Below are 24,815 nucleotides of genomic sequence, written 5' to 3' on the forward strand. Positions count from 1 at the left end.
GGAAACATAGGGGGTACCTACACACACATCCTGCTTCTGCTGCTTTATGAGGAAACTTAATGAATCCTCAGCTAACCTCTCCACCTCCACTCCACAGATAATTCTCTGTTGAGGGTTTTCACCTGTTCTCTCACAATAACAACCTTAAAGGTGCAGTGTTCAGGATCTGGCAGCATCTAGTGGTAAAGTTGCAGATTGCAACCAACTGAGACTTCTCCCGTGAATCATTTTTTTTCTTGGGCCCTCGCCCCAACCACAAGCGTTTGTGCGCACACACACACGTAAAGACACAACCACTCCAGACAGTTGCAAAGCAGACAATTGCTATGCCAACATGGAGAGGCTCACCATGCAACTCCCATCCTTCAAACCAGCCTCTGATCAGCACCACGGATAGCATGCCAAATTTATCAACGCTATCTTAACAGCCTGCTCTGGTCTCCGCCGCCCATTGTTCTCACAGACACAGATTACAGTACGTTCATTCTTATGATAGTTACTCAGTGGCGCATGATGCCAAAATGGCTCGAAAAGTACCCTGATCTTCTGGCGATCTTCTGCATCCATTGGGCCTATGGAGCAGACGCGGTAGTGTCTGACTCCAGAGTGTCACAGAGTCACAAACGTCACGGTGTCGTCACAGCTCGCTTACTCCGCCTCCCAGCCTATAGCTCCAGCCTCAGTCTGGGTCTCATTCACATGAACAGAGGAAGGGAAATAACTCTGGATTCAGCTATTAGTGCATTTTACAACTTTTAGGACCTAATGATTCAAATAAGGGCTATTAGAGTGTTCATACTGGGAAGTTGATTCACCTAAAGGAAAATATCCGCTAAGTTACAGACGTCTCTTTCCCAATGTAAGTCTATGGGAAAAAGTATTTTTGGGCCCAATGGCATCACGTGACAGACACAGAAGTTGTAGTACCACCGTTTGGTCACTACAAAAAATGGGATCAACGACCAGCGCTTTTCTTGGGGGCTTGGTACAAGACCTCTACTCCATCAAGATGCCACCATTTTCAACATTCTCAAAATTGTTGTCGTCAAGTGTACTGGAGCTGTTCATGTGTAACATTATGTTGTTTGTACCAGTGAATAAACTGGAAGACCAAGCCGTAGAAATGCTCCGACTGTGAGTCACATAACATTGTCTACAGAGAAAACAACTCTCTCTCAACTGTCTTGTGTCTCAAGAGAAATCTCTGAAAAATCTGACAGTCGAGTGCAACGTACAATCAATGCAACAGGCCTTTTTGACAGCCGACATTTTGACTTGTCATAATAGAAGAAGCAAGTCGTGACAGTGATATTTACACCTGTGCTTTTCCTACTGTCAGTGTCCTGCATGAAAAAAAGCCTATCAAGAAGAAGTGATTTTATCTAGAAAGTGTCTAATCCAATCCAAAGAGAGTGGGAAGGTGGTTCGTTCACCTACTTTCACCTGCAAGATTTTTCCTCCACCATAACAGCAACATCTTCTTCCAGAAACAGCGTCATTTCATCAATTGAGGTGCCAGAAAAGAAGGGAAATCACAGAATATTGTTTTTGTAATTTGGTTGAATGAGCCCTTTGAGCCCTCTTTTCACTGACTAAACACCCCGCATCTTACTGTTTCCATCTCCGGTTTAATCTTCCACCAAAATCCCAATTCCACAATCACCACGCTGTTTAACTCATACTGGATATTTATCGCTGCAGTACTACACTGTTTCCTGTATTCATGAGTAAAGCTGTTCCCAGTCGCACTAAATGATCATTCTTATACATATTAATGTTTACCAGTGGGATGTTAAGCTAACATATTGCAGTAATTTGAGTCAGTGCGATCATATAATGAAAGTATGATTAGAGCATTATTCAATTTAATCAAATCATTAAAGATTCATCGCCTGAGCTACATTAGTATGTGTGTGTGTGTGTGTGTTAGAGGAGAATCTACTCACCTTTCAGGCATTTCACACACACACATACACATTACATTACAGTGCATTGCACACACAGTTCAGTAATAATGAAAGGAAAATATACAACAAGTATTGGAGATAAAATCAGATCTGGTTCATTTTGATTTGATTCATTGCAGCATCATCTCCTCTGTAGGTGGATGTATGCTCAGAGGGTATAGAGGCTGTAAAGCAGTTTCCTGTCCCAACTGAGACCTCTGCTGGTGACAAGTGTTATTCATGTTGGTCACATTGTGAGAAGCAACATTTTAAGCTCTACTCTCTACACTGGAGGCCATTGTATATTTATTTGGACTCTATCTGAAGTTACCTGAGAGGTTTTTTTTATGAGGTGGGGGAAAACCTTTTTGTTGTTTTAACTCATGGCTGAACTTTAATCACCTGATTCTTGCTATGTTTTGCTTGGCTGAGGTGAAGATGAAACCTACTGACTTGGGTGATCATGTGACTTTTCCTTTAGTGCCACATTTTATTTTATTTTTTGGCAAAATGTCTCAATGACTATTGGATAGATTGCCATGAATGGGTACAGATTTCCCCCTGACCTTTCATCTATGATCCACTGCAGGTCACATTTTTTATTTGTCATTAACCATTTACCAAACTACAGGCTACTTTGTGTTTAGTACTAATTATCAAATGTAAGCATGCAAATCCAGTAAACTAAGAACCATAGACTGTATGTAAGCAGTGGACGTAGTCACCGAGATGTCACCCATTGGTTTGTGGACTGCAGTTTTGAAGCCTCAAGTTCGTCATTTTGGACGTCGCCATCTTGGTTTTTTGCAACCAGAAGCGAAACGAGAGGGTGGAGCTAAGTAAAACCAAACGCTGAGTAAGATATTTCAGGTGACCAAAATGTTACAATTAACTTTCATGAACTGAAAACACACTGTGAGAAAGTGTTAAAGTTGTAAGACGAAAACTTGGACAACTCCCAGACTGGACAACGTCGTGTTAGCGACCTGTCAATCACAAGGTAGCCCCGCCCTAAAGCATCCCCTGCTTTATGGTCCATTTGACTCTAAATGGGACCACAATTTACTAAATGAACATCATGCTGTATTGATGAAGACTTGAGACTAGCGATTGAGACCATAAACTCATGTTTACAATGTTTACTGAGGCTACTTTGAGCGATTGCTCAACATTTTGGGAAATATGTTTATTCCGGGTTAGTTAGATGTGAAGATTGATACCACTCTCGTGTTTGTACGCTAAATATGAAACTACCGCTAGAAGCTGCTTAGCTTAGCTTAGCTTAGCTTAGCACAAAGACTGGAAGCAGGGGGAAACAGCTAGCCTGGCTCTGTCCCAAGGTAACAAAAGCCACCTACCAGTACCTCTAAAGATCCCTAATTAATTATCTATCTCATTTTTTTAATCCATACAATTGCCAACGTTTAAAAACGTTTGTTGCTTTACAGAGGGTTAGCATATGTACCGGGCTATTTCTTGACCGGGACCAGAAATAGTAAAGCGGCAGCTGAGAAGATCGATAGGCTACAACACACTTAATAGTCTAACCTGTAGCTAATAGTTCTCTCCCATAGTGCACTGAATTCATTCTCGAAAATAAGGAACAAAGCAGTTCAATACGGTACACCTTTTTTAATTTCCAATTATGGGATGATTTCTTATTTTACGGGACGGTTGGCAACCCTAGACTGAGGAGAGAGCCAAAAGCAGAAATCAACAGTTACCAAACATTAATCCTCTCTGATCTACATTGTATTGTACTGGAATTCAAGCAATGTACATTTCACCTTTGATGCAGTAGGCCTATTAGTCATTTTGTGTTTCAAGAGAACTAGTTCATTTCTGTTGGGTGCTTGTATTGTTGAGTTTACAGTAACTGTTCACCATCTTCAACCATTTTACAAAAATGGTCATAAAAAACTGTCGATGAGGAAGTGAAAAAGGGATTAGAGAATATATGAACCTTCATCGAACATAATGTTTTCACACCACTGAGGTGTCAGGGACATTATTGGACATAATTTACATAAATAATGTGAAAGAAATCCCCCATAGCGAAGAGCTACAGATGTTTAAATCTAAAAACCAGCAGCAGATTCCAGCTAAAAACATTTCGCTGATTGTGCAAGAGCGTATGTTTCACAAACATTGAGAAAGCAAAAAGGGTTTTTCTGAACCAAGAAGATGTTGAGTCACTGTGACATCAATCCGCCATACACAGAGTGACACCACTATTATTTTGAAATTCTGGATATATTAAAGTGGATTTTTTTTACAGTAGCTATTGCATCAACAGGCCATAATATCTACATTAACACCAATGACTCACTCAGCAAAGACTTGACATGCTGCGTGCTCAGATTTCTGGCTTTTAAAACTTTTTACAGCTCAAATAGTTTAAATACAAAAGAACTGACGGTAATTTCAGAAGGATCAAAAACAAAGATTGTTTGTTTTAAGGACTCAGTCACGTTTGTTGACTGGCATGGTTTGTTACCACCATATTTCACATTTTTGAGGCAAATATTGTACTTTTTACTACATTTATGTACCAGCTTTAGTTACTTCAGATTATGGATACAAAATATAATCAACTAATAATTTAGCATGTATTAATCCAGATACAAAACATGTTTTTCTGAAATGGGCCATTCTGCTTCTTAAGTATATTTTGAGGCTTACACTTCTGTACTTTCACTTCTACTTTTGAACGTGGGACTTTTACTTGTAACAGGGTATTTCTGCACTGAGATATTACTACAATTACATAAGTAAAATATCTCAATACCTCTTCCACCAATGGAAATCTTCTACTTTAAATGCTGATCAGTTATATTGTAATTCTTATTCACACCCAATAAAATATATTGGCATTTCTTATGTATATAGTGTATAAATACATTATATTCTACACACATCTTTTATGTTGGAAACCTGTTTGAGTGTTACAAAAAAAACAATTACTATAATTATTCCGTCTCTACCTCATGTTGTTTTAATGAATTTGAGCTATAAATGGTCTCAACGGTCCTTGTTTTCTCTGGCTGATGAAGAGACTGTATCTACCAGGCAGCGGAGAAGAGGAAGTGTTGGTTGTTTGTTGGACACTTTCACGTTTGATTCGTCATTAGTTGACTTTTTGGAGGAAGTGAATGAAACCACAGGTCCCTGTATGGCACATAAAAAAAGAAGTAAAACAGGGAGGATAGCTTACTAATTAAAGGAAATGAACATTAACATGTTAGACGCGTTAGAGGTCTTTAAAATGTCTCTCAGAAATGTATTAACGTGTGTTTCCATCCATAATATATTATCCAAATCTACATGATGGTGAATTCAACATCCTGAAAAAAAGATATAAATCTTGCTCAAAACAAACATATTCCTGAATTTCTTATTTTCAATAAAAGCTGAGAGGCATGAATATACGGTTAATTTTAAATTTATGTTGCCGCTGTAAACAAAAAAAAAAAAACTGTCGGCCCTGCCTTCTACTCTCACTTCCTCACTTGAGCCGCACAAAAGAGGTCAGAGTACATGTACACCCTCTATTTCATGGTAAGACAAATCATTTCCCCTCTTCTGATCCGAGAGGAACATTTTGTTTGAACAAAGGAAGATAATTAAATTACAAGATCCTGCGGATGCGACATCAGTGATTAATCAGCTCTTCTTTGGGTGTCACAGTGAGTATCAGAAACCATTATTGAGTCTTGATCATTGTGATAAAATGAGCTCAGATGTTCAGATGACATACTGCACCTATTATGCACAAAGTATTTTTTCTTTGTTACTGTCCTTGATGGTCTTTATTTGTTTGTTTTATTGGATTTTCAGGATCACCTTCTGCAGTTTTATGTTGCAATTCCTTCTTGTAACGAAGATTTAAAAAATGGCTCTTGGAGTGAAGGAAGACAAAACAATGTCAAGAGGAGGATCCGAATGTTTGAAACTCATTTTTCTTTTGCTGATTATCAGCGGTTTTGTTGTCCCAGTCACAGGATTTTATCTGAAGTCTTGCTATATCAGTTACGACAACACCTTATGTCCCAAGAGAAACCTTTCAGCAGTTCCTCGAGATATTCCCTCGAAGACGAAATTCTTAGACTTGTCTGAGAACAAAATACAAATAATACAAGTATCAGATTTCAAAATTTTACCGGTTTTGACGCAGCTAGACCTGAAACGCAACTACATTTCGGACATATACACAGGCGGCTTTGCTAATCTGATTGCCCTCAAGACATTAAATCTAAATAATAATAGACTTGTTAAACTTGTTGATGATGTTTTTGAGGGTTTGAGCAGCCTCACGCAGCTCATGATTAATAAAAATCGCATCAAAGTGGTGGCACCCACCGCTTTCAAGTCCTTGAAAAGCTTGACGTTTTTAGACATCTCCAGCAACAAACTGCACCACATCACAAATGTTCATTTAATAATACAGCATCTGCCGAATCTACTCAAGCTGTTTGTCGCAAAGAACGCTATAACTACTTTTCAGTCGCATGAACTGACCAACAGCTCGCTGAAACTCACCGCCCTTGATTTGTCTCAAAATCCCATTGCAGTCTTTAGGATCACTGCAGATGTTTTCCCAAATCTCACCTGGTTAATCATCGGCGTCCCATCGGCAAAGCTACCGATGAAATGGGACATTCGTAACAAAACTTTTGTTAGTCGAGTGTCTACTCTTGATATTAGTGGGATGAAAATGGCTTCCGATGGCATGAAAGCATTAGAAGAGAACTTCAACTCCTCACTGACTTCTCTGAGGATGAATGGAATGAAACATACACGCCTTACAGCACTAATCAACATGTCCTGCACCATCCCAACAGTGTCCTCACTCCAACTAAGACGTAACAACATACCTTATATCAATTCCAATTTTTTCCAGTTGTGCGTTAACATAACAGAGTTAGATTTAGCAGATAATACAATTCAAAATATCAGCGACGGGGCCTTCAGAGCTCTTCAAGGTTTAAGGATCTTGAGTCTGAAGAAAAACAAACTTCCGTCCGTTCCAGCCGCCATGAGGAATCTACCAACTCTTAAAGAGCTGGATCTCAGCAAGAATGATATCAAAACACTCGGATGTGACGATTTTGCCAATCTGACAGGGCTCAGACATCTCAGCCTTCATGAGAATTCACTCTCAGCTCTACAAGAGTGTGTTTTCAAGGATTTAATAGGACTGCAAGTTTTAAAGCTACAGAGCAACGGCATCTCCAATTTGGGTGGTGCTTTTAAAAAATACTTGCCAAATCTTAAACAACTGCGTTTGAGTGGAAATAAACTCACCGCCATAAAGACTGGGGAATTTACAGGTTTGCAGTCTCTCCAGAACTTGACATTAAATCTGAATCCAATAAATAGTCTTGAAAATGGGTCTTTTAAGGGGTTGACGAATCTTACTGAAATGCAGGTGCAAGGGAATAAAATTGACGAAAAAGAAATAGGCAAAGGTGCTTTCAATCATCTGTTCAATTTAAAACATTTGGATTTGAGGGAAAATAGCATTAAATACTTCGAGAGTACAGCTTTGTCCCATCCGCCATTTTCTAAGCTGTCCCGTCTAGAGAAATTGGTTATTTTAGGAAATAGCCGCAGGAAGAAGTCCATGATGCCCAGCAACTTCCTTCAAGGTTTGACTAATCTTTTGACATTCAATGCCAGGAACATTCAACTTTTATCTTTTCACAAAGACATGTTTACTTACACGCCTCGACTGCAAACACTTGACATTAGCACAAATGACTTCCGGGATCTCTCTCCGGATTTGTTTCACCCAATTCAAAACCTTACAAGCCTCTACATATCTGCAACACGTCTTCAGTCTCTAGATTTCCTTATAGATGCCAACCTTACCAAGCTGGAGTTCCTGCAGGCAAGAAAGAATCAATATTCAGTTTTCAGGGAGGAAGTAATTGCGTCCCTTCCGGCTCTCGTTTACCTCGATATTGAATTCAATAGTTTCACCTGTGACTGCGATAACGCCTGGTTCCGCCATTGGGTAGTAAAAAACAAGCAAACACAAGTTGTTGACGCCTACAACTTTTTGTGCAACTATCCTCCAGACCTTAAAGATATGAGACTGTTGGACCTAGATGTCCGGTCCTGCACAGTGGACATTGAGTTCTTCTACTTTGTCTCCACCACATGTGTGATCCTCCTGTTTATGGCAGTGTCCTTTACCTACCATTTCCTGAGGTGGCAGCTGGTCTACGCCTACTACCTCTTTCTGGCTTTGCTCTTTGACACAAAGCATAAAAACAAGCAAGCTCCCAATCAGTATGACGCCTTCGTCTCCTACAACACCCATGATGAGCCATGGGTCATCGAAGAGCTGTTGCCAAAACTGGAAGAAGAGCAGGGCTGGAAGTTGTGTCTGCACCATCGAGACTTCGAGCCAGGTGAGACTGCCCTTTGCACCTGGCATTAAAGCTTGGCTTTTGGGATGGCAATGTCTGTCGTCAGCTGGTTGGTTGGTCCAGAATCAACGGCAGTGTTCAAGTTCAGGTTCAGTTTCAGGTGGCTGGAGAGCGAGGGCACGAAGCAACACTAATAATCTGACTGACTGGGGTAAAGGGGCTGGTATATGTACTGACAGGGTGATTGGGAAATGAGACACAAGTGATCAGGTGGATGTGGGAGTCAGGTGACAAGGATGAGGAAAGTCCAAGAGCATCTGGTGACCCGGTGGAGAGCTGTGATACTGATATAATACCCCTAAATTTAAAATATCTGCAGTGCAGATTATGGTTGTTTTTAGTCCACTGGCAGTAAAAAAAAGAAAGTTATATTTTCCTCCTTTAGGTTCCATACACAATTTTCAAGCAAAGCCTTCTGATTTCAGTGTGTACACCTGGCAAAACCGTAATCTGGCAATCTATTGTGCTTTAACAGCTGTTTTGTACTTTCATCTATACTCCAGAGGGTGTCACCATAGTACTTTTACTGCACCATCAGAGGAACTAATGGAGATAATAGTGACCCTTTTCCTTCACCTTTTTCCTCTTCTCTTCCTCAGGTAAACCCATCATAGACAACATCACAGATGCCATCTATGGAAGCAGGAAGACCATCTGTGTGATCAGTCACAGATACCTTGAGAGTGAGTGGTGCTCCAGAGAGATCCAGGTGGCCAGGTAACGTGTCAGCTGACTTTAAACTTCTCTGAGCCGAGACACATGGCAGTGTAAACCTCACTAACTCCGTTTGTGTGATTAATTCGTCACTGGCTATGCTTAATGTATATTAGTGGGGTCTTTAGTTATGCTATTTAGATGAATTGTTGCACATGTTTAATCTCAGTTTATATTCAAATGTAGCACAAATTTCAACCGAATTTCTAGTAAATCTGCAAAAGAAAATACAAACTGTGACAGAAATGTCTGGAGACTGAGATCACACCAGCTGACACTAAATCGGGACATGGCCACTTCCTGCCCCCCTTACTTCCAGTACTCTTGCTCAGCCCACACCCATCTTCAAACTCAACCTTCATTTTGCTCTCAACAACACATCTGTAAAGGTTTGCGACTGCATCTTGCTTAGTTGCGACAATTCGCAGGGATAAAATGCATCAACAGAGAAGAAAATATAAATATAAACACCTAGCAAAATACTGAAAACCACCTCTGTGGTAGTCACCGCTACAGTCGGTGCCTCCAGGACCACATTTTGTCATGATGACTCACCCACACAGACTCATAACAATACCAGCCAAATGCTGTCGTGCTGGTAATTAATAAATGTTTCCATTCACAACTGTTAGGTGAATATTAGGATGTTGGTTCATCCAGATTAACAGTTGTTGGTGGTAATTTTCCAGTTGCGTGTCATTAAACCGTTGCAGATGAAGAGGGCGCAACCAGATGTCGCAATTAAAAGAAATATGACATTTCTGATGCCATTTTTAGTCTCTTCAGCAGAAGCTTCAAGTACATCTTGATTTCGCTCAGTCTGTTTCCATTGCACTTTGTCGCTTTTTCTTCCTATTGATAGGCCTCAGACAGATGTTAAAACTTTTTGCATATTTCAGTTTTTTTTTCAAATCTCTGGTGTTTTTTCGCACAGGGGTTTCTAAGTTTTTGCAGATACTGAACCAAAATTATGTTTTCTTGCCAAGTGTAACTTGTTAAACTACCCATTTATGTTTCTGTAAACTTAAAATTATCTCGAGAACCATGTTGTTACTGTCATCATGAACACTTCCATAATGCTAATACAATCTGAAACTTTTGAGAACTAAAGGAAGAAGCAAAAATGATTTGTGATAACTTTTAAAAAATAATGTTTATTGAATGTTTTGTTCTCATTTGTTGACATTTTAGAGACAAAACATTTAGTTGATATATACAAAGAAATAGGTCCTCTTCCTCATCCATCGGTCTTCTTCTTCTGCGTAGCTTCCGTCTGTTCGATGAGCAGAAGGACGTGCTGATCCTGGTGTTCCTGGAGGAGATTCCCGCCACTCAGCTGTCTCCTTACTACCGCATGAGGAAGCTGCTGAAGAGACGGACCTACCTGAGCTGGCCTCGAGCCGGGGAGCACCCCGAGCTGTTCTGGGAGAAACTCCGCCAGGCTCTGAAGACCAAAGAAACTCTAGGCGATGACAGGTTCCTCCTCACTGTGGTGGACAGACCGTGATGGAACGGAAATACCTCATTCCTCTCTGTGTACAAGATGTACGAGGTTTACAGCCAGTTGGAGTCTTCTTTGAATTTGTTGGTTTGTTTTACCACAAAATTGCCATAAAGTCTGATGGAGGTTGTTGGCATTACATTTTAATACCAACTAGATCCGCTGCTCTTACTCATCTAACTGAAATGGAAAATGAGGAGTCACAACTTGAACAGTTTCCAACCAAACTGGAAGACCAAGTTATGACTAAGTACAAGTGAATTTGTTTTTCCCTAATGAGCCTCTCTAATGGTACAATGAACTGATAATGACAGATTATATTGTAGATATTATGTAGAATAGAATAAGATACTGTGGTCTGACAAAAAAAGAAAAGAATAAATGGTGTAAATAAATAAAAAAAGGATTGACAACAGATTGGACCAGTCTAAAAGACTTTAGACAAATAAAACATCTGTGTCTGGGTTCCTAATGGCTCGTTGAGTTTCAGTTTGACATGTGTGCAGACGGTTTCCAGTGCAACAGGGGGTAGAAAACACATTTCCACAATGTCATAATAACTTGTACTTTATACAGTATATGGATATTTTCAGTATTTAGAATTGAAGCAACTGGCTGAAAACCAGTAAATGACGTTGCTTGGAAACCCGTCTAAAGGACTGTGTAAAAATGTATAATCTGAAATGCTTAATGTTGATTATGGACAAAGAAATCATACAGTTTATTATTGTGTTAACATTTGATTGTCTTTTTTTATTTTATCTTAAAAGCAGGGTGCACAACTGCATTCATTTTAAGCTTTTTCTTATATTACCGTATAAATGTTATATTTGTATACAATTTCATTACATTATTCATTATTAGCCCAACAATTGTCTTCTCTTTTGGGTAAAAACATTGTGACAAATGCCTAATATCAAATACAAACGGACATTTTTCAACTCTAACCTCTTGTCTTAGTAATACTACATCTGTTATATTACGTCTACTGCATATTTCAAAGCTCATCTTGATTTTATCCACTCTAATTGAAATTCTGACACAGTAAAGTAAGATGAAATCTGCAATGTACAGCTGATATGATGTATAATTGTGTGCTATATATATATATATATATTACTTGTTTTACATGAATGTAATTAAATTCTCAAATTTTTTTTTTTATATTCTAACTGAAAAAGTTGCATTGTATGTATGAAATGTGTGGACATGGTGAATGTAGTGATAGACAGACACATGTATTATCAAGCACTTCTGTTTTAATAAATCCTTCGACAATATAAATTACAATCAAAACTTCCCACTTTCATACACCATTTCTTTGAAATGTCATCAACACTGCATCATCAACGAAAGATTTACAAATATACTTCTTGAAAAACAATGTTCTCATAATTCTTTGTTGATGTTTTGTCGCTAGTGTACAGTTTACTATGTATTCAGAATACTACACTTCCCTGTTTATAAAACAGAACAAATATACCAAAATATAATATAATAATTTCACAAAAATCACATGTCAGTCCCTATCAGGGTTCTTGGGTTGGGGAGTCATGTACTGCAGATATTAGAGTTTATGCTGATTTGGTGGTTTCCCTGGCGATGATCTGACTGCTCATCCTCCTCCTTTCACTACAAAGAACAATGGAAACACAACATTAATTTTGGTTCAGTATTTGGTTATATAAAAATGATTTACAGAAAAACAACATTAAGCACGCTAGAGAGACAGGAGTGTACTCACTCGATGCACTGCATCCCTCTCTGAGTCCACTTGGTCAAAGGGTCGGCACACACGAACCTGCCTGGGAGGTGGAATCTGTGGGAAAACAGGAAGTGAAGAAATGATCAAACATGAGACACTTCATTACACTCCAGAAACAGTTTCCCTCTCTGTGGTCTCATTCCAGTTTGTTTATTAACCCCACGGTGTCTCGAGTAGATATTTAACAGTAATAGAGTCCAAAGTAGCGGCTCTCACAAAGTTCTTCATTTTTGATTTTGGGTCATACTTTATCCGCCGAGGAAACACAAGCAAGGGAGTGCTGTGCAGTTTAGATACACAAGATAACCCGCTCTCATGCTTGTGACCGTGTGACCTCGAAGAATCTGGATTTAATTCCTTTCATTTCAGTTATATTAATACACTGAATATCTTTACTGCATCTCTGTTTGCGGTATAAAGTATTGATAAAGAAAGCAAAATCAATGATGACTGTAGTTTGAATATAACGTACATTGTTGATCTGACTGAAGGCTAAATTGCAAATTGCAAATCACACACAAGATATGATGATAAATAAGATATTATAGCTCACTCTTCTGTGTTATAGCCTTTTGAAATGTTACTATCACCTCTTGTTTTGTGCCTATTCAGCCACCCAAACATTAATAACTTGAGTGCACTGTCAAATTTCTATTGCAGGTTCATTTAGTCGGTAGTTAAGTTGTAAAAAAAGTCTGCAACTGCCTCTGCACCAAAACGAAATCATAGTGCATTTTACTAGGCTACTATAACAACTTATACTCTATTATATTCTAAGTAGAGCCACATGATTTATCAATTAATTGATCATTTATTAGTCTTTCAAAAGAAGTAAGTAGCAACTATTTTGATAATTGAACATTTGATGGTTCAAGGTTCTCAAATAGGAGAATTTACATTAAAGCAAATTGAATATTTGGGGTTTTTTAACTATTATCGGACAAAACAAGACATTTGATCACGTCACCTTGTGCTCTAGAATAATGCGATTTGCATTTTTTAATGTTGCAATCGAGAAAATAGTCTGCAGATTAATCGATAATGACAACAATTGTTAACTATTGCACATTTTATGTAATGCTCAACTGGCCTCTCCATTGTCTATAAAGTAAAATGTTTTGGAATATCTACGTGAGATTGTTTCTACCTGTTCATCACTATTGAATTTGCAGAACTGTAGTCTGGCATGAGATCAAGTTGTTTACTCACATGACGGCGTTGATGTCGCAGGAAGTGTTGATGGTCTGGATGGTGTAGCCCATCAGCCGTTGGCATTTGAACCGACGGTTGGTGTACCTCATGCAGCAGCTTGCTGCAAAGACACAAAAAAAATACAGCATAAACAACATTTTCATTTTGATTCAACATGTAAACAAAATAGATTTTTTAATACTATAAGTTAATTTTGCTGCTTTTTAATCCTGATTTATCCCTGAAACAAAAAATATGAATTCTACTAATGGACTGTTTGTTAGAGCTTTAAGAATTACTTCATGTACTACATTAATATAAAGCTTTCCCTTTCCTTTATTCTTTCCTAAATGCATCTACTACTATACTATACTGCAGTAGCTGAAGGACTCACCTGACTGTGTGCTGCCGATGAACGTGGTGAGGATGACGAGGGAGCACAAAGCTGCCAGGAGACAAATTCTGCTGCTTGCCATGGTTTTTTATAGTTGGAGTGCTGCTGGCTCTGCCGGTCTTAGCGTGCTGCTGCAGTAGTTTACAGTGAGCGGTGTAAAGTGCCTGAAGGGATTCAGTGAGAGTGTGACAGACTGCACAGCGCTCACTCCTTAAGTAGGCCGTCTCTGGGATTTTCCCATGTTTGGCAGGATTGTGTCATGCCATGTGCGATTGTTAAGAATGTGGAAAGGAGCCAGGAAACGGAGAAAGGTAATCTACCCCCGCTGGCTCTATAACCTCCACGTGGGACTAGAAGTGTCTATTATAAAATGTACATTTACAGCCCGTGCATACAAGTTATAAATATACAACCTTCTTCCTCAGTGTAACTTCACTAGAATTAACCAAAAAAATTAAGACAAAACTCACACAATTAAACAAAAATTACCATAAATAATAAATACAAGTGCAATAAGCGTTATTAAACTACATAAATTAAAAAGGATGCTACATTAACAGCAGAATAAAGCACCACCAAGGCAGATGTAAAGACGAAATAAACTCGAGCAGCTTCACACCACAAACACAAGATAAAATACTGAAGTACAAGTGAAATTACTGATTCTTAAAAACACTCCCAAAAAAGTATGTAATAAGACAACTTTTTTACAGTAACAAGAGATTAAAGGACAGTAAATATTGGACTAATGCTTCTGTTTGCTCCATGTTTGCTGGAAGTGGTAGCAATAAACTGTTAGCTAACGTGTTTTAATGGCCAAAGTCAACTAATGCAGGTTTAAAGGTCTTATTGATAACAAATATCTTTTTTAAAAATAATACATCCACAGAGCCTTTAGAAAGGTGCTCAATAAAAGTATGACTTTTACTGAAAAAAAATTATTATGATTGTGAAGGAATCATTTAAAAAATGTTGGCGGGTCCAAAACTAATGTTTTGTTTATCTCTGTGGAAGATATCTGACGTTTGGTTTGTGAGCCAATAGTAAAACGACGTTGGTATCACGTGGTGTCGCTAGGTCGTCAGTTCGTGTGGAAAAAAAGGAAAAATGGCTGAGATTGACAGGAAGTGTCTGGCAACGACTTGTTGTGAAGTAAATGCGATGGAAACGGGGGAGGGAGAATGCGACATCTAGTGGCTGAATGTTATCAATGTTATCAATAGCACCTTTAAAAGTTTGTATTTCATGTTTTCTAAGGACTGAATACATTGGTCAGGATTGGAATATGTTGTAAATTGTGAGAAAATATTGCTGCTCTTCACTTTGGTTAATGATGACTGTCACAAAACGTCATTCAAAAGTGTGTTGCAGCCATAAAGTTGAGCTCTCAGCAAGAGAAGCATTTGATCTCTTTACTTCCCCTTACAAGTCATTCAGTAACCGCCTCCCTTGCAGCAACGAAAAAGGAATTTCATCATTGTGTGTGTGCATGCGTGTGTGTGTGTGTGTGTGTGTGTGGGTGTGTGTGTGTGTGTGCATGCGTGTGTGTGTGTGTGTGTGTGTGTGTGTGTACTACTATGTGTATTTTCTTTCCAAGACAGAAGAGAGACACACAATGGTATCTGAGAATCAAATCACCTTAACATGACTTTAATAACAACTCTTGTGTGAAACACAATGGAGTGAAGGACTGTCAAAGTTTCCTTTCCACCTGTGACGGTATGAGAAGTGATAAGTTTGTTTAAAAAGTAAGGAAGTGGAGCATGTTGTTTAGATAGCGACGCCTGCGTAAGAGTTCAGAAAGACAAACAGAGGCCTTTTGCTGAGAAAAAAGTCCCTTGAATCACTCATTAGAGAGGATTGGGACACATGGATTACAACCAAATTGATTTTGTGGGATATACACAAATCACAGTGCATTGCTTTTCGTAGGTATAGCTACGAACAGTGTATGAAACCAGCCTTAACTCATTAGGAAAATGTTTACTGAAATAATAAATCAAGTAAGAAGTAGGGTCATTTTCTCAGTGACTTCTATACAATCAGACTTCTTTTTGCAACCAGAGGAGTCGCCCCCTGCTGGATATTAGAAAGAATGCAGGTTTAAGGCACTTTCACATTGGCTTCACTTTTCAGACCCGGAGGTTGCCCTTTGGTTTAAACCTAACCAAACCATAACCAGTACATTTTGCATTTAAAGAACTCTATGTCATTTTTAAACATTTACTGAATTTCTAGTTATCTAGAAACTTTTTTTTAACTCGTCATCTTTGAGTATCTTGAAAAGTATTATTATTATTTTTACTGGGAAGCTGGCTCTAACCATATGTAGAATTAGAAATGCATTGAAGTAAAATCTGTAACTTAAATGTCTAAAAATCGTCAACTTTTCAAGCAAATTAGGCCCAAATGTAGTACTTTTGCCATGCAACTCCTTGAATGCTTAACAAGGCTGGATTACGATCGGGGCAAAGTGGGCAACTGCATTGGGGGTCCTGAAGGCTCCAAGAGTGTGGCTACTAGTTTGTGGTAATTTGCTTAGCTGCACATTTGATGGTTAACACTGTTTATACCTCAAAAGCTCATTATAAACTTAAATAATGCAGCACTTGTATTATTAGTCTCAAATCCTTTATTGTTTCAGTATTAATGTGCTTGTATGGTGGATTAAAAAAAATAAAATAATGTGTAAACATTTACAACTTCTTGGGTTGATGGTTGAGCCCTGATGTTAATTGAGGAGGAGCTGTTAAGCTCTGTACTCAGGAACAATTAGCACGCATTGCGTGTCATCACAGGGCAGGTGCCTTTACATTATTGACATACCAAATGTAATTGCACATAATGGTTTTACAGCAGGAACACAGGCTTTGATAGTTTGCTTCATAGACAGGTGAGTAACTTTAATGACGTTGATGTGGACTTCAGCCTTTTAAAAAAATATCTCTCCCTTTCATCTGAGTTCACTCTGAGACTTCTATTGTATTGCTCACACTTGTTTGTTTTACCATGTGTGCTTATAGACCGCTTTGATGGAATTGCATTGCCACGCAACAGCTTGGGTCCATGTTAACTTCCTGTCAATTTTACATTAATAAAAAATGTTACAGTCAAATCTTCTTACCAAACATTAAGAACAAGGTAAATACATCTCGATATGTATACATATACATGCAGTACAATACTGTCTCACATAGATTGACCTCTTAAAAGACCAACTATGTTACAAATCGATGGATTCCTTTACTATATGTCAAAAAGTGTGGTTGATGCTTAAATATCCAACAATGGTCCATGAGTATTAACTCTTTGAGATTGTTTTACCACATGTTGGGTTAAGATCTACAGTAGTCCTACTCTTTATATATAGCCCTACAGTAGTTATAGCTTTGTGTGCACGAAACTCGGTGTATTTTTCATAACATTTCGCAGTTATACCGAAGAAAATTATTTTAAATAATCAAATCCTTATGAAAATCAACCCCCAAAATAAATGAAGCATTTAAATATATTTCCAAAGCTTCCATTAACCTGGAGGCATTTATATTCTATTCCTGCTACAGACTCAATCAGAGTGAATAGGAAATAAAACATGTACAAACTCCAATGGACTTGGACTTATATGACGTACTTATATGACGTGTTGTTTTCATGTGAACTGTTCTTGCATAAGCGTTTGCAATCTATTTTTATACCTAAGCCTTTGACTTTGAAGAGCTAAAAATAGCAAAGGTGCTTAAAATAGTAACAGCCTATGAAAGTGGGACTGCCCAGGAATGTGTTTACAATGCTGAAGTGTTAGCTGCTATTTCCTTGTTTCCGTCATAGATTACAGTGCTGTAGAGGAACAGGTGTAAAACATGCCAACAGTTCACTTCGTGGCTCCAAGTTTTCAATGAGTTTACGTCATTTGAGGCTTTTATGATTTGAAGAATCTAACAACTTCCTTATAACAAGTCTATTTATATTCATTCCTGACAGGATCACACTTTGCAGCCTCAAGGTTCATCAAACAGTGAATGTAAGCTTATCTTTTGTTGTGGTGTAATGGCAATGAATGTAATCAGCCGTGGAAGTTTGCACAATCAGTGTGACACTGTGGGCTGCTCCCGTACTGTAGGTCATATTACACAAAAGATAAAAAATAAAAACACTTCATGCTAAATTTAGCTTTAAAAGAAGAGTAAAGTAATCCATTAAAGCTGCACTAATGTTGTAATGGAAAAGAAATCTTTAAAACCCTTAGCTGTATAGAGGTTTTAAGCCATTTTAGCACATTTATTTTGGTTTCAGCTCTCATCAACTTTGTTTGTAGCAGCAGAAAAATGAACCGACTTACGATATCTGCCTGGTACCAAATGGTCAACCCATTCTCACAGGAAGGCGTATAAATAGCACAACATTACACTTACTTTCCGCGTGTCTGCAGGACGCATTTTAGCTTTTTCACGCGTCATTTGTACGCTGCTTTTTTAGGCAACAAAACCACTTAGTTAGGTTTAGGAAAATATCATGGTTGGGCTTAAAATAAGTGCGTAAATTAAGTAAAATACGTAGGAAACAGTAAGTGCGGAAAAACGTCACTAGCGTAACTTACAAAACAAAACTGGTCTCGAACCCCGGCCTACTGGTTAAAAGTCCTGTGTTTGTTGAACCCATCCACCTCCCCTTCCACCCACCATAAGTGGTCAATCTCGCTTTCTATTCTACATCGATAGCTCTGAGCGTAGCATATTTATGCGGAGGCGTTTGGCGTACAAATGACACGCCAAAAGCAAGATAGGCGTTCGTATTGCACGCTAAATGCCTTGCGCATTATCGTGGCATTCGTAGGCCTTTTTGTGCAAACAAGCTGAAATGGTAGACGGACAAAGTTAGTGACTACCGATGAACGTAGTGTAGCATTTAGCAGCTTAAGAGCCAGATATTTTTCTCAAGAGTGTGTGGAGACCAAAAAAGAGCAAAAAGGCATACAAATATTAGCCTTATATTTGTCAGGTGACAAATACACATCTCCAAATTTACGCAAATTTAAGCAATTTTTGCTAATACAAGTTTAGGAAAAGACGGGTTGTACATGATGTGATGTGTACAGCTTGTTCTGCTGCCCCCAAGTGGTCAAAACAATCAACTATTGCAGCTCAATAACTAATTATTTTGCATTCAAACATTGTTCAAACCCACAGAGATTTCCCAAAGTTTCTAAAAAATACCAAATATGTAAGGTTGAATTTTGGGTGAAATCGTATATTAAGACACTTGAATTTCAGGAGTCATGACTAAAAAAACAAATCAAGTCAATTGACTCAAAGCTTTCCAAGTACAAGATAGCATCAAGGAAACAAAATTAAGCTTGGTTTGATCTCCACAGCTACTGCCACAGTTTATCACCAGATAAAGAAAAGCTTTGACACAGGAGCTTTCATCTAAGGTAACAGCTGTAAATCACACTAGGTGGAAATATGAACTTTGATCATAATCGCATGTTTGCTTGGCAGTCGAAGGATTAAGATCAGTTAACACTAGTTAATGGATAAAAATGCAGTCTGGTATGAAAATAAAATTGAATCACTCTCAGGGATCTTGCAAAGGAAATGTAACCTGCTCAATGCCCCCCCCATACACACACACACACACACACACACACAATACAACAACAATATACTGTGAAAAACAATGCTGTCAAAAGTAGAGAAAACTGCTGTTGTGTAACCGTATAGGCCCTCCTCCTGTTCCCGGCAGTGAATACCCTGAGTATCCAAAACAATACGCAGCCACTTTACCTTCACACCCATCCCCGTAATCCACAAAGATCCACAACTTGTCGTCTCCGGTGAAATGAGGCTGCTTTGTATTCTAACGCTGGCTTTTCTTTGGGTGGCCGTTCAGGCAGCAGGTAAGTTATTGTTTGCAGAAATGATTGCAGAATGATATGGATATGACCCATATTTATGTTTCTGCATGTTTTTTGCCCTGATTGATCTCATCTACTTGCTGTCTTTATGTGGCAGTGAATGCCTTGTCAAACTGCATGCTAAATGTTTTGGAAAAAAGCACAAGTTAAGAATGACTATGATGTATCTGCGGGAAGGATATTAGGATTGTTGACCACTAAAAATGAACAAAAACTCAACACTTGTAGGAATTTTAAGACAATTTTTCAACCCAACTGCATGATTAGCTCAACAGCCATTTGTTTGGGATGTAAAATAGACGATTTAAAGCTCTTTTTTTCATCATAAAACTTCATCTTAACTGGACTAAAAGATTTGTTGAAAGCTGCACTAATCAATATTTCCACATGGATCAAATGACGATGTGAGAGGGGGTGGACTGCCCATTGTTCCAAAGTCCCATTGTTCTGAAAATACACAATCTCCATGCAACACACAGAAGCACATGACTAATTATTGTGCAGAATGACATTATCGGACCTTCCCGTCTCGTTGCCGAATCATTGGTTGGTTAGGTTTAGGCATGAGGAGTGAGATTAGTTAGGTTTAGGGTAAGAATATCATGGTAAGCCAACCAGAGGCAGAGTAGGACTGGTCATGCCTTCGCCAAGGTCCAATGACGCCACTTTGCATAATAATTAGCCATGTGCTTCTGTTCGGGATAACGGGCTGTCGGGGCATTTTTTGGATTATTGGGGTTTTGGAATAGTGGGTCGTCAGAACAATGGCATGGCACCGAGAGGGTTTTTTCTTAGCAAAAAAGATCTGATAAACACAGTGTAATACCTACCACTACCTCCAAAGTTAGCAAATAGCTGTTGTTGTTTGTTAAAGTGCCTTAAATTTGCCTTCTTTCTAATAGCCAGCAGGGGTTATAGACTCCTCTGGTTGCAAAAAGAAGTCTGATTCTGCGTATTCAGCGTATATAAGTCTATGAGAAAATGAGCCTACTTCTCACTTGATTGATTACCTCAGTAAACATTGTAAACTTCAGTTTATGGTCTCAATTGCTAGTTTCAAGTCTCGTTCAGTACAGCATGATGTTCATTTAATAGACCATAAAGCAGGGTTTGCTTTAGGGCTTGGCTACCTTGTGATTGACAGTTTATTACCATGGCGTTGTTCAGCTTTGAAAGACACTCTAAAGAGTTGGCTGTTAATTTTTTCCGGTAAGTACTGTACATTTTGTTTTCAGCATGTTTTTCGCTAGCCAAAATTAACATCCCAATTAAGTTCACAGTTAACATGAATTACGGATGCACCTTGCTAACCAAGCAAGATAATAATGACGATAACGCAGGTTATGCTATAGGGCATGGCTACCATGTGGTTGACAGGTCGCTACTACGGCGTTGTCCAGTCTTGGTGTTGTCCGTGTTTTTGTGTTACAACTTTAACCCTTTCACAGTGTGTTTTCAGGTCACGAGAGTTAATTATAACCTTTTTAGTAGCCTAAAAATGTCTTATTAAGCGTTCGGTTGTACTTAGCTCCACCCTCTCGTGTCACTTCTGGTTGCAAAAGACCAAGATGGCGACGGACAAAAACCAAGATGGCGATAACTCGAGGCTTCAAAACGGCATTCCACAAACCAATGTGTGACGTCAGGGTGACTACATCCACTTCTTATATACAGTACTATGTACTGTGTCTGCTGGATGCTGGATGTATAAATAAGCTAACAAGTTAGCCATATCAGCTTTATAAGGTGATAATATGTTGTGCTTCTAGTTTGCTGCCCCCAAGTGGTGAAAAAAATCTCTGAAGACTTAAAATATAGCGGCTCCTCTTGGACGTCTACAAAACTGTTTCCCACGCAGAACCAAGTAGAATCACGCTTCATTTTATATGCTCATAATCTAGTTTAAATAGTAGTTTACATGAAGTTTGGCTTTGCTGATTGGTCCAACAATGCAAGTGTAGTCTATCTTTATGACTCTAATAAAGGTTTCCAGCTGTCACATGGTATTTGATATCACTTATAACCTTTGTATATAGTCCATCTAAAACACAGGAGGCCCTGACACCATGGAACATAAACAACAAACTAAACTCCACAAAAGCTGTACGAGCCGACAACACTCAAGATGTTATCTGATGTATTGGAAGTCGCCAAATAATGGTTTAATTCAAATATCATATGACTATTCTGCCTGTGTGTTCGTGTTTGTGCAGGGCATCATGGTTGCTGTACGGCTTTTTCCAGAGTCAATGCTGTGAACTCCATTGTAAAAAGAGGAGGGGTGGCGCAGTGCCGGCGCCAGGGGATCATGGAAGGGTGCAGCATTAACGCAGTGTAAGATTACGTTTCCTGCTTCGTCCTTTCTCTCTTTGTGTATTACAACTCCATGAACTTGGCGGTCTGCTTCCTTTAAGGATGGCAAACTTCCGAGTTTATACGCTTCACATTTCCTATCATCATCACCTCCCATTTTTAGTGTCCAAAGTAATATGACTGAGGTGGACTCATTTCCAACGAGATTTGCAACTTTTTGTTGTCTCTCTTCGAAGTGTCATAAAGTGGAAACGCCGCCGAGTGTGCGTGGACCCAATACCTTACAAGATGCAAAACCTTCTGGCAATTTTGTGGTAACGTACACATGGACACACACACACACACACACACACACACACACACACACACACACAACACAACACAACACAACAGAGCGATTCTCTGCATTTAAAAAAATGGGAGGGTTGTGCCTTTCCAAAACACAAGAGCAACATTTGAAGAAATAGGTGTGTTTACTGCTCTAATGTAGGTTGCAATCGTTAGCATGTCTGGCTAACTAGCGTACAACCTACAGTAGGAACTGATTGTTACTTCCAAGGCTAATAAGCACATAATGAACTTAGTAGCTAAGTCAGTGTTATGGTGTAGCAAGTTGGTCACAATCGCAGGACACTGACACAGAGGTAGGTGAAGGATAAGGAGGTTTATTGCAGGTTGGCATGGAATGGAGGTAGAATGGAGAGGGCAGATGGCTGGCGGAGGTAGAGAGCAGAGGAGCCATGGTGGATGGCAGACCGGGCTGGACGGATGGATGAGCGTGAGTGGCGTTCGGCAAGATGAGGTTGCACAAGATTTAGCAGGCGGGCAGATGATCATATGGCCCGATGGGAAAAGCAGTTAGTCCCCAGTAAAAAAATCAACACAAGCAATAGTTCTCAGCATTCACTAAACCTGCCAGGTCTGGAGAGTGAGACTACCACAATAGTTGTGATAATGATCTGGCACCGAGTGGGAGAAGGTTGGTATGCTGGAGAGCTGATGAGCTGATAGCAGGCAGGCAAGAGCAGGAAGAGGGAGAAAGGTTACGAGCAGATTGATGGAATTGAACAGGAACTAGGCCTGTCGCGGAAGTTGGTGTTACCGGTGTTACGCGGTGGTCGGGCACACACCGATTACATTACGTACTGTGACGACCCCTCCCCACCACTAGGTGTGTGTTGGCTCGCTGGTCTCTTTTGTTTCTTGCAGGCTCTGGTTGAGGCGGGGACATGAGGACATGATGGGTTGATGAGCTACACCTGGGCCCGGTGTAGCGCTGACTATAAAACCCTCTTCGCCATTCAGAACGCGCTCTCTCTCCATGCACGCACATCACTCCATTCCTGTGGACATCGCGGCGCGGCTATTCTTCCTCTTTTTCTATATGCTCTCACACACACGCATCCATGCACTCCTACACCACTGATTACTGATAATGATCTTTACATTGATTCATGAATTTAGTGTTTTGTAAATAAACTTTGATACTTTTTGCATTTACCTCGTCTCCACTCCCATTTTTGTTGCAACCTAAGAGCCGGGTTGTAACAAATGGGGGCTCGTCTATTTTGGTGGACCTAGTTTCTCAGGTAGTAAGAGGTCTGTTGGGCGGAGTTAGTGAGAAGGACCGGTTGTAGTGTGACGTCGACACACAGCTGTTGCCAATTTCAGGAGCGTTTTTTGTCAATGAGCGCTCAGCTAAATGTTTGGGAGTAGCGTTGACGAGGGTAAGTGCTGTTTGTGTTCATTCCAGTGAAGCCGCTGGTTGTTTCTTAGTGTCGCCAGGTTTGATGTGCTGGTGATGTTTGGCAGTGAGTTCAGCAGTCAGGTCCAGCCACTGTAAGTTACCGGTGTTTCTGTCCCTGTTAGGCTTCAGTGCGGACTCCCTTTGGAGTTCGTAGGGGGGTGTTAGTGTGGTGTGAACGCGGTTAGAGCTGCTGTCAGCTCGGGAGCACGGCCGAGGCTGCGGGGGGAGTCGCCGGTTGCCGGTTGCTTCGCCGGGCTTTGCGGTAGATAGTGCATAAATACCCACCGCAACTAGCACCTGAAGACTAGGGGGGAGTTTACCTAGTTCTCTGTCAGGCAGTTAGAGGGACGGTGCACGGTGACGTCACGGCTGTGCGGGCTGTGTGAGCTCAGCGTGCCAGGTGTGTTTTTGTCGCGTCAGTAGAGGATTGTGCGTGTAGGTAAGTGAGTTATGGCGAGTGTAGAGGAGTTTCTGAGAGCGCCATCGGAGGAGCTGCTGGAGAGCTGCTCACGTGAACAGTTAATCCGTATTGCCGAACATTTTAATTTAGATGTTGGTGATAAGAGGATGAAGGAAAACATTAAAGGTATTGTTAAAGCAAATCTCAGTGATAGGGGTATTTTCAGAGGTAAAATGTATACTGTTGGTCCTGAGGTGGACAGTGTTGATGTGTCTGGCTGCAGAGATACAGGTCTGACTTTTGAGCAGAGGAGAGAGCTGTTGCTACTGCAGACAGAGATGGAGAAGCTGGCAGTGGAGAAACTGAGGAGAGAGGCAGAACTTAAAAGGCTGGAGATAGAGCACAGGTTGAGTTTACCTGCTGGAGGTGCTAGCCGTGCCTCTGACTTCTCTGGTAGATCGACTTCGTCATTTGATGTTGCCAGTAATCTGCGGTT

The 24,815-nt window shown here is 39.8% G+C and overlaps 2 protein-coding genes across 2 annotated transcripts; one reads left to right on the plus strand and one right to left on the minus strand.

The window, feature by feature from the left end:
• The first annotated feature begins 7,974 nt into the window (after positions 1 to 7,974).
• LOC141759443 (toll-like receptor 13) lies at positions 7,975 to 11,891 on the plus strand. Its single transcript, XM_074621509.1, is given in 4 exon segments — positions 7,975 to 8,198; positions 8,200 to 8,362; positions 8,980 to 9,097; positions 10,361 to 11,891. Coding segments are annotated over 4 exon segments (612 nt in total). The 5' UTR covers positions 7,975 to 8,108; the 3' UTR covers positions 10,602 to 11,891.
• Positions 11,837 to 14,146, minus strand: ccl20b (chemokine (C-C motif) ligand 20b). Its single transcript, XM_074621511.1, has 4 exons — positions 13,946 to 14,146; positions 13,570 to 13,672; positions 12,340 to 12,414; positions 11,837 to 12,227 (listed from the first exon to the last, which is right to left on the minus strand). Exons 1-4 carry the CDS (start codon positions 14,025 to 14,027, stop codon positions 12,170 to 12,172), a joined length of 318 nt encoding a protein of 105 aa, XP_074477612.1. The 5' UTR covers positions 14,028 to 14,146; the 3' UTR covers positions 11,837 to 12,169.
• Positions 14,147 to 24,815: the final 10,669 nt, after the last annotated feature.

Source organism: Sebastes fasciatus, chromosome 21 (genome assembly GCF_043250625.1).
Source record: "Sebastes fasciatus isolate fSebFas1 chromosome 21, fSebFas1.pri, whole genome shotgun sequence".
NCBI lineage: Eukaryota > Metazoa > Chordata > Actinopteri > Perciformes > Sebastidae > Sebastes > Sebastes fasciatus.

Excerpts from the sequence above, each read along its gene's own strand:
- ccl20b (XM_074621511.1), bottom strand. The coding sequence starts at position 14,027 with ATGGCAAGCAGCAGAATTTGTCTCCTGGCAGCTTTGTGCTCCCTCGTC. Across the intron at positions 12,415-13,569 it reads TGCGACATCAACGCCGTCAT|ATTCCACCTCCCAGGCAGGT; the intron begins GTGAGTAAACAA and ends GTTTTCCCACAG. Across the intron at positions 12,228-12,339 it reads AGAGGGATGCAGTGCATCGA|TGAAAGGAGGAGGATGAGCA; the intron begins GTGAGTACACTC and ends TGTTCTTTGTAG.